General features: G+C 41.8%; 1 protein-coding gene across 1 annotated transcript in view; it reads right to left on the reverse strand.

Moving 5' to 3' along the window:
- Nucleotides 1-10,114, reverse strand: part of COL4A5 (collagen, type IV, alpha 5) — a 57,389-nt gene extending 47,275 nt beyond the window's left edge. The window contains exons 1-2 of the mRNA XM_009083574.1: nt 10,043-10,114; nt 412-501 (exon numbers count right to left, since the gene is read on the reverse strand). Of these exons, the coding sequence (XP_009081822.1) occupies nt 412-501; nt 10,043-10,114 (162 nt within the window). The remainder of the gene's footprint in view (nt 1-411; nt 502-10,042) is intronic.
- Nucleotides 10,115-10,564: the final 450 nt, after the last annotated feature.

Raw genomic sequence — 10,564 nt, forward strand, 5'->3', positions numbered from 1 at the left:
TACTGGTGGGACCCCTCAGGGCAGCTGAACACAGCTCTTATCACTAAACTCAACTAAACTGAGTTTACACTGCACATTAGTGCAAGGACTAAGAAACCCACACACAACACCTTGCCAAACCTGTTCTTTGACCTTAATCTGCAGCACCTAGTGAAAGGATACAAGTGTGCATGTAGTGTTTGCAAGCACCTGTGCAGGTGAAGAACAGGACTGGAAATTCAGAACAATCTTTTTCCTCCGGTTGACTACTCAAACCAACCAAGCAAAAAAGCTATGTTAGATCCCAGAATCTGAAGATTTTGACTATTAAACCAATGATAATCAAGAGTTCTGGAATTATTTAGGATCAGCACTACAAGTAAGCTAGCACTGTCTAGTATCTTTAAGCTACACAAGTGAATTGGGACATACCTTCGAGCCTCTTGGACCAGGTGGTCCTTCTGGTCCTGGAAATCCAGGCAAACCTGGCTGTCCTTCCAATCCTGGGAATCCCCTTTCACCCTACAAAGAGAATAGGTGGTAGTGGAGGTCTAAGATGACAAAACCAAAATATATGATAGAAAAATTCAGAACACAAATTATATTTCTGTTTTCCTGAAGTCACCACACTGTCAAACTAATGCTGAGATTAAACAACTCACCTGCTTAGCCACAGAAATTCCTGAACACAGACATACATTACATTCAAATGCAACACTTAAACATATTTCCCAAGATGTTTATCCAGTATTTTAAGGCATCCATTTACCAAAAATAATCAAACCATCTGTTCCACCTGTGGTGCTTAAATACATAGAACCATCTGCACTTCCTACAAAAACATACCTTTATTAGTCGCCAAGTCTCTCAGGAAAACTCACCTCTGCTGTAATACCTACAAAAGCTCTCAGTAGCATGTAGATTGCTGCTCTCCTGTGACTATGTTTTTATGGTTTCACAGTTGTAAGATCATGTTCCTTATGCTAAGGAACAAGGGAAATAATGAGTTGATTGGTGACAGCCTATATGGCTTCACTATGGGCAAACTGTGCTGACAAATTTGGTGGCCTTCTGTGATGAGGTTACAGCATTGGTAGATGAGGAAAGAGACTGGCATCATCCACCTAAACTTGTGCAAAGCACTTAATGCTGCCCCACATTAAATCCTTGTCTCTAAACTGGAGAAGCATGGATTTGACAGATGGACAACTTGATGGATAAGGAATTGGCTGGATGATTGCACTCAAGGAGTTGCGGTCAATGGCTCCGTGTTCAAGTGGAGACCAGTGATGAGTGGTGTTCCTCAGGGGTTGGTATTGGGACTGGCACTGATTAATATCTTTGCTGGTGACATGGACAGTGGGATCAAGTGCATCCTCAGCAAGTTTGCCCATGACACTGAGGTGTGCGGTGTGGTTGACATACTGGAGGGAAAGGGATAGCATCCAGAAGGACCTGGGCAGGTTTGAGATGTGGGCCTGTGCAAACCTCATGAAGTCCAAGTGCAAGATCCTGCACCTGGGCTGGGACAATCCCAGATATGAGTACAGGGTGGGAGAACTCAGAATGATTCCTTGCATAGGAATAAATAGATCATTAACAGGTCTGCTTAAGTTGGTTTCCTATTAATTGAAATGTAAACATACTCCTCTTTTACTGTAGACCACATATTGCTCTCTTGTACAGGACAGACATCTCTCTCCACTGAAAATACATCAGAAACTGAGGCTAGCTTAGGTTTTACAGCCAGAGTCCAGTCTCTCTTTTTGCACACTGAGTGCCAGGATGTTCTGTGGTGGGTTGACCCTGGCCAGATATCAGGTGCCCACCAAAGCCACTCATTCACTGTTCTCCACAGCAGAACAGGGTAAAGAAAATCCAAAAATACAGCTCATGGGTCAAGACAAGGACTGGGAGAGATCACTCATCAACTACTGTCACATGCAAATCAGACTTGACTTGAAGAATTTAGTTTAATTTATTACAAATCAGAGTAGGGTAATGAGAAATAGAACCAAATCTTAAAAACACCTTCCCCTCCACCCCTCCCTTCTCAGGCTCAGCTTCTCTCCTGATTTCTCCACCTTCTACCCTCCAGCAGCACAGAGGGTCAGAGAATAGAGGCTGCAGTCAATGTATCACATCTCTGCTGCTCCTTCTGCCTCAGAGGGAGGATTCCTCACACCCTTCCCCCTCTCCAGCATGGGGTTCCTCCCATAGGAAGCAGTCACCTATGAGCTTCTTCAACATGGGTCCTTTACATGGAATGTAGTCTTTCGAGAACAGGCTGCTCCAATGTGGGTACCCCATAGGGTCACAAGTCCTCCTGGCAAACCTGCTCCAGCATGGGATTCTCTCTCTACAAGGCCACATGTCTCACCAGGGGCTTGCTCCAGCATCAGCTTCTCAGGAGGTCACAGCCTCCTTTGGGCATCTACCTGCTCTGACTTGAAGTCCTCCACAGGCTGCAAGTGGATTGCTGTTCCACCATGGACCTCCATGGGCTGCAGGGGAATCTCAGCTCCAGCAGCAGGAGCATCTCCCCCTTCTTCACTGACCTGAGTGTCTGCAGAGTTGTTTCTCTCACATATTCTCACTTCTCCCTCGTGACTGCTGTTGGTGTCACACAGGTTTCCCACTCCCCACCCTTAAATCTGTTATCCCAGATGCAGTACTACCATCACTGTTGGGATTCACATTGGAGCTAGCTGGCATTGGCTCTGTTGGACATGGGGGAAGCTTCTGACATCTTTTCAGAGAACCCATCCCCATAGCCTCCCCACTTCTAAACCCTTCCCATGCAAACCCAGCTATACAGCTGGCATGCTACCTCATCTGAAAAGCAGGACTGTGGAGGAATGTTACTATCTCAAGCAAGGATATGAAAGGGTTAGTGTGTCCCTGAAGGGGAGAGAACAAGGAATTCACAAGTGCCAGATAAGTAAAACATTAGACAGAGCCAGATTTTGGAGCAATCTCTGGCAAGAACTGCGTTTGCACACTAAGAAAACACACCTGCATACGAGATGTGTCAGGTGTGAGCTAACTACACAGTGCCTACTCATCTCAACTTGGTCACACTTCTTCATATTTTTGTTAGAGAAAGTAACATCTGCAAATGGTTGCTAGAACAGACTTTTAGCAGAGGGTTGGCCTTGTGTGTCATCTAAGGCTGTTCCCTAAAATGCAACTATGCCAAGGTCTCCACTCTAAACAGTCATGGAACTGGGAAGCCAAGGCCTTGAAAGAGAAAGGTGTGAAGCCAAACAGTTAAGCAAGAGAAACAGAGGAGGCAACAGCTGATGCTAGTAAACTGATGCTATTGAAACTGAACTGAGTATTTTCCAAACTCACTTTGAAAGTGAGTGGAAACAATGAGACTTGCATGAGGAAACTGTTGCCAGGGCAACTCCTGTGAAGTTTGCCAGCAAATTACCCCAAAGAGCAAACAGATGACTATACGTGGGGACAGTTGAGGGGCTACACCAGACACTTCCCAAGGGAACTGTATCAGGCTAATTACAGTGGAAATTGCTGCACTGTAACTGCTATTTTGGATTCAAAAAATTGGTTGCAGGAAGAAATGTGGGCAAGTTGGGTGACAGAAGAAACCAAGTCAATCCAGCTCTCTTGAACACAGATGATGGGAGGACTTTTTCATTGTCTTCTACCTCTAACAAACAGAAGGATTCCATCAGGGACAACAGTTTTCAGACGTTGCTTCTGCCTCCAGACTTTTCCTATTGCACGTCATGCTGATTTCCATGAAGATTTGGATGCTAAAATTTGCCAGGAAAAACTGCCTGTTTGTTGCAGGAATACACTGAACTGCAAAGAAATTTAAGAAGTCTTCCACAAAAAGTCAGTGCCAGAAAGGGACATTTTATCACTGGAGATATAATGATATTGAAGTCCCAGGGCAGTATGCAATGAATTTTCTTATCAATGCAAACACTGCCACTTGCCATTTCTGCTTACACAGAAAGAACTGAGGAAGTCTGGGTACTTCATGTTTCAGACAAGAAGCTACTAAAGAGAAACATAAGTAACAAAGGTTTAGCTCAACTCAAATCTTCCTGTCCTGAATATACAGGATTGTTTCCATAGCAAAATAAAGATGCATCAGCTATAAAACCATTGCCTCCTTGGGGAATGGGCAAGGAGTCAGATTCTGATCTCATCTAGTGATAAATCCAGAGTAGCTGGCAAAGCATTTGCCTTCAATCAGCTACAGAGATATGGCTAAACTGTCAGCTTACAAGCTTGAACATGACTGTTGCTTGGGGGATAGGAAGAAAAGAAAATAGTTGGGAAACACCCTAAAATTATGCTTTAAGCTGCAGCAACATATAGCCAATTAAACAGGGATTGAAAAAAAATTTGGCATAGTTCCATATACTCTAATAATAGGACAGAAATATTTAAGAAATCAGGGATAGATGCAGTTTTAAAGCATGCATAAGTAATTTATGTTTCTAGAATTTATTCCCAAAAATTAAATGCTTAAAAATAGACATTATGGGGAGAGAAACCAGGATGTTTATTTACATAGATATGGTATACCCATGGAAAAAAAGGATGACTTATTAAAAATAGAGCAAAAACTATTCAAGAAAGTAGTAGCTGAGCAGCCCATTTCAATGCCTAAACACATGCAAGAACGTGGCTGTATCATTTGGCAAGAGAGGCACGTACTTGCTTCCTGCCCTTGCTATGGAAATAGTCAACTTCAGAAAGAATCTAAAGACAGTTAACTCTGGGTGGCTACTTAAAACTAGATTCACATACAAATGTCTGTAGTAAAAGAAATATAGCACAGAAGTGATACTGTAGACAGCCACATTATTCTCTCCCTTTCTAACCAACAGAGTGAAAATAAGAGCTGCCTCAGACTCTAATACAAGCCAACGTAAAGTCTTCCTTAGCTTAAAAAGCACTAACTTACAGATTTAGAACTATAGTATCTAATCAAGACATCATTCAAAACAAACACACCAACCAGTCACAAACAGTAGTGTTAAAGTTACAGTTTAATGCAATAAAGAAATCCCCTCTGATAGGACCTGTATTCATCAAAATATACCAGATTTCTTCAGGATATCATTTGTGACTTCTTTTGCAAGATGAAACAGTTGTGGTTTAATGGTCAGTGGTCACTTGCCAAAGTTGTAAACATCTCAGAATACAGGGCTCTATTACTGCAGTTCAGGCCAACAGTTATGGAGCACATACACCAATCATGTAATTACTCTTGACAAAGTGATTGAAATCCGAGAAGTTTTAACTATTTCTTAGGAATTTGTATACAACAGTGGAAAGAAAAGCTGAGCTTGATTCACATCTGTACTAAATTTTACCATGATAAAGGCAGAAGGAAATAGTAATCTTGAGGACAAATACTGATACTTTTCTTCTGAGGCTCAGGGTTCCAGGAATATTCATCCAAAGAAACCATTAGTAGAATATTCTTCCTTTGTAAGGGGTATGGATTTCCCAGAGTATCTGAAATGCCTTCAGAACTTGGTCATGACAAGCTGTTCTTGCTGGAATCCCAGGCACTAAGCCTGTGTGAGATCATATTAGGAACTTGGAATCCAGTTGAGACTTTGGGGTTGCACCCTTTACATTGTGATCAACAAATTCAGTAAACTCAGCACCTTCTGAAGTTCTCCTTTAAAAGGCCATGGACTAACAAGATGTAATAACTACAGAACAGTTTCTTAATCAAGTCAACTTAATTTGAATGCACAGAATCCAATAGTCCTGCTCATCAAAATTAGCATAATTATTTGCAGTCCTTTTGAGGGGCAACTGCATCTTATGTGCTGTGAAAAACATGGTCTCCTCCACCTTAGGCCACGTTTGTATCACAGCCACACACAGCTGTGCTGCAACATAACTTGCATGAAGGAATTGATCAGGCTGAAAACTAAGTTTCCTTGTAACTTCTTTTCAGTAAGATCAGTTCACCTACAACCCCCAGAGGGGAACAGGAATACCTAGATAAGGGAAGGTATGAAAGTCTTCCTGAACCACTTACACAAAAACACTGCAGTCTTGGGGACAAGTGCCCTCTTAGTAACTAAGATGCCTGCAGGCTTGCTTGCTGTAGCCCTGGCTCTCAGCCTTCATCAGCTAGAGCAGCTGAGATTCAGTATCACCCCCTCCTCCTCCCCAGTCTTTGTTGAGCTGATCTTATCGCATCTTTGGATCTCGTTTTCAGCTGAGGTAAAACCAGCACAATAATCTACAAGTCCTACTGGTTTGTCTTAGAAATTGCTCTGTGTGCAGCATCTATCATGCTTATTTCTTTAGCTAGCTTCAACTCAGGAACTAACTTTTACATATTAAAGAAGGCTCATATCAAAAAATGCCCAGCAATATTTAGTTTAAACCCAATCATCATCCAGTTGCTTAAGTGAAAAATATATACTTCAACTTACTTCAGTTTTAATGTTCTTACCAAATCCAGTTCACTACTGAGCTGCTTACTGTGAGTAGCAGCACACTGGCTCCCAGCTACAATCAATTTGTACTGACTTCTCCAGTAAATGCCTCTCATTTCTTCATTATACTATTCTAGGTATGTTTGAATTTTCCACTACCAGTTTTACATTTAAGTTTAGTGAGGTGGGTTTCAGCAGAGGAAGAAAAATTAGTGCAGTGATATTTGTCAGCTGTTGTACTATGAGGTTCAGAAAAAAAAGCTGAGAGTGTTTTGATTCTGCTCAAGATAAGAAATTACTGATGCTACAAGGGCACATGGCAGAGGCAGTTAAAGAAGAATCACTGGCAGCATGGAAGCAGTCAAATAAGAGCCATGGCTCCCCAAAAAAAGACAAGAAAATAGTTTTTCCATTTGTTACAGTTCAATTTGTATTCCTTTACCTGATCCGTTAAAATGGGGATATCCTAAAGGGACTGCTAGGAAGCTTAGGAAGAAGGAATGCATTAGGTTCTGCTGAGCTGAACAAAGCAGCACTTCTTAGTTGACTTAATGCAAGTGGACAGCAACTTGGATGCAGACACTGGTATAGGGCCAGAAGTGAAGCACAGTTGGAACAGAAACACAGAGCTCAGCTGAGTGCATTAGACCTTTTCCTGTCTGCCCAGTACAGAATCCGGTTCCCTACTTAGGAAGAAGGAATGCATTAGGTTCTGCTGAGCTGAACAAAGCAGCACTTCTTAGTTGACTTAATGCAAGTGGACAGCAACTTGGATGCAGACACTGGTATAGGGCCAGAAGTGAAGCACAGTTGGAACAGAAACACAGAGCTCAGCTGAGTGCATTAGACCTTTTCCTGTCTGCCCAGTACAGAATCCGGTTCCCTACCCTACAAAGCAGTCACGCTCCCAATGGGAGAATCAAAGAGGGGAGATGATTTAAACAGCTCTTTGCCTGATGCTCTTCATACACCAATTTGGCAAGGAGCTATAGAGTTTTACTCCTGGTTTAGAGGTCATTGCATAAGGACGCAGAAACACCAAATGTCAAGTGTCAAATACAAAGCAAAAGCCTGAAACTTCTTGCTGAGGCAACAATTTGCACCTAGCTGGAATAAAAACACTATTTGCAAGAAAGCTGGATTGAAGATCGTATTGGACTTGGAAATTTACAGCAAATGTACAGCTAAGTGGTACACTGTGAGGGATCAACCTAATCATCTTAAAACAGCCCTTGATTTCTTGTAGTAGTAGAAAAGGTTTAAGGCTGTTAAAAAAACCCAAACGAACCAAAGAATTTATAAGATAAAGCATTATGGATGTCAGTGACAAAGAGCTGTTGGGGTTCCCCGGAGCTGAACTGCTGGATCCAGCAATGCATCAGATACTGAGGGCTTGGTAATTATAGGGCAGCTAACATACTGAGGTGTGTGCACGTACGATCAAACCGGCTCCACTAGCAACACATCATCCCTAAGAAATATAGGCTTTGCTTTTCATTGTTTTTACATAAGGTACATGATGGTCTGCATGCTTCACAAGGGCTGTTTAAAAGAAAAATCACCCCTCTGACATGCCTAAAGGATTATACTGTTTACACCCTGGTTTAGGAGGAAAATGAACCACAGGTCCCAGATTTCAAGGCGTCTTTTCCATTCTGAAGATGAAAACTTGCCTTATATACACATTAGCCAGACAACAGCTACTTGCTCTGTGAATTCACAAAATAGATGTGGCAAGTCCAAAACAAAACCAGCCAACTTACTCCAAAGTTGTACCTGCTATGACTGCATTGGGAACCTAAGTCTGATGTTTAAGCGCCTTCAAAGTGAACCTGAGATAAGATGTGACTAGCATATGGATACATGTGGTTTGGGCACCTGCATTTGAAGATCCTGTAGGAACACATTAACCAGGTTCATGTTTTGGCTAACCAAATCTAACCCAGAGAGCTTGCCATCAAGGGAATGCTGTTCTTCACTAGATATGTAAATTGGGAGTAAACTCAATGAACCAAAAGCAAGTAAATGCCAAGGAATGACCTCATCTGTCTGAAGCTATCTTTATGGCAGGTGTGGCACCAAGCATTACCCTGAGTTTTGGACATCTGCCGTGTTTAACCTCAGCCAATAGTGAAATTCTGCGTCAGCACATTATAGTGCCAATGCAGTGACTGATTATTTGGCATTACTTTTGTTCATTTAAGGTTAAACTTGTTTATGCAAGTCAAAAACTACCTTTGAAATGTGTCAGAAATTAATCAAAAGCACTGAAGCCCTTCTAGAACCTTGCTAAAACAGGGTAAATGGTTTGATAACACAGGATTATCAAACTCTTATTAGTTCACAACTTTAAGAGGACTCCATTGTATCTCAAGCCAACTGTTTACAAGACTAATGGTGGAAGCCTCTGCTCTTCGTAGCAATCACATCACTTTCATTCCCTGTGACAACAGCAGTTACATGTGTACTATTTAACCACAATTTACTTGAGAAAAGGCTCAGTTCAACAAGTGCTGAGCTGTACTTCGGAAGAAAGTTTCTTAGGAAGAAATTTTTTATGGAGATAGCAATCAGGCATCGGAAGGGGCTGCCCCAGGAGGTGGTGGATTCACTGTCCACTAGATGAGACTGGATGTGGCACTTAGTGCCATGGTCTAGTAACCACAGTAGGGTTGGACTTGATGATCTTGGAGGTCTTTTCCAACCCAGTTGATTCTATGATTCTGTGTGTTTACAGTGCATTGTAACGACAAGAAATGCTGGGCACCTGCTGTTTCCTCTAAGGAAAAAATTGCAAAACAGTAAGAAATAACGATGACAGAAACATGGAATACTGCACAGATATACTGAGCTCAGGCACTGAGATGGGAAGACAAAGTTGCATGGAAGCAGGAAAACTCTGAGATGTCAGCATACATCTCTTGGCCTTAGGACACCTTCTGGGCAGCCTAAACAGTCTATTGCACTGCACTGGATGAGGCACACGGATATGCTTTTTGGGTTGGGGATGGTTTTTACTCTACTTGATCCAAGAATGCCATGTTTGGCCATTAACTAGCTGCTTACTTGGGTGGCAGCTATGTGTGTTGGGAAAGCTGTAACTGAGTTGTGTCACTTCCATGGTCCAGCTCACATCTAGACAGCAACAGCAATCATCTTTGTATACAGCTGTACAAATTATGAGGGGAAAAACAGTGCAAGTACAGAGCACATTAGTGAGCATCAACTACTTGTGAGCAGGCTATGCAAGAAAAGAGGAAAAATAACCCACACTCACTGTATTTTAAAATCCCACTGAAGCATTACTAGCATAGCCATCACTGTACTTTTCAAACCTCAGCTTGTCCATGCTTAAGTACATAGTGTAGGCAGGCCTTGGCTATAGACAGGAATTATTTCAATTCTGCTAGAATTTGTCTTGTCTGATTTTTTTTTTTTTTACTGCCAGATAGCTGGAAAAATTTGTGCCCTCATTCCCCATTCTTGAGAAAACAATATGAAATTCTGTACACTGTCAGATAGACCAGTCAGTCTGACAATACCTGAAATTGTTAGTACAGTTATGCTCTTTGGTGCATACCCACACTACTGTCAAGGCAAGAAAAAGACATATTTACCTTTTCACCTTTTACTCCGCTGCAGTCACACTTGGATAAAGATGTACATCCATGGCAAGCCTTGAAAGACATAAGGGAAAAAGAATGGTTTAAATTAGCATAAGACTACATGAAGTCTTTAATAGTGTCACAAAAAGTTAGAAAGTTAGTCTAAAATGTAAGCCTACAAAGTTTGCCCTCTAGCCATTATACACGTGTCCAAAGCAGGCAGAGTTAACTGAAAGTTCAGTCACCTTTGTTAATACCTGTGCTTGTTTGTAAGTATTTTACAGTTAGTTTCCCCCAAATTCTTAGACTCTTAAATTTATGCTTAAACACCATCTGCTCTAGGACAAGGTACATTGCAACACCTATGGCCAAAGGGGCCAGCACGTTATAAATTAGGCTCTTCAGCCCATGTCTCCAACCGAGAAAACCCAGTTACGCTTCTCACCAGCAGATGTCAGTTTTTGCACAAGAGTTTAATCAACGCTGATGCTAATGAACATATTTGTGACAGTTATTAGACAAATTCTAACTACA

Source organism: Acanthisitta chloris, unplaced genomic scaffold (genome assembly GCF_000695815.1).
Source record: "Acanthisitta chloris isolate BGI_N310 unplaced genomic scaffold, ASM69581v1 scaffold18631, whole genome shotgun sequence".
Taxonomy (NCBI): domain Eukaryota; kingdom Metazoa; phylum Chordata; class Aves; order Passeriformes; family Acanthisittidae; genus Acanthisitta; species Acanthisitta chloris.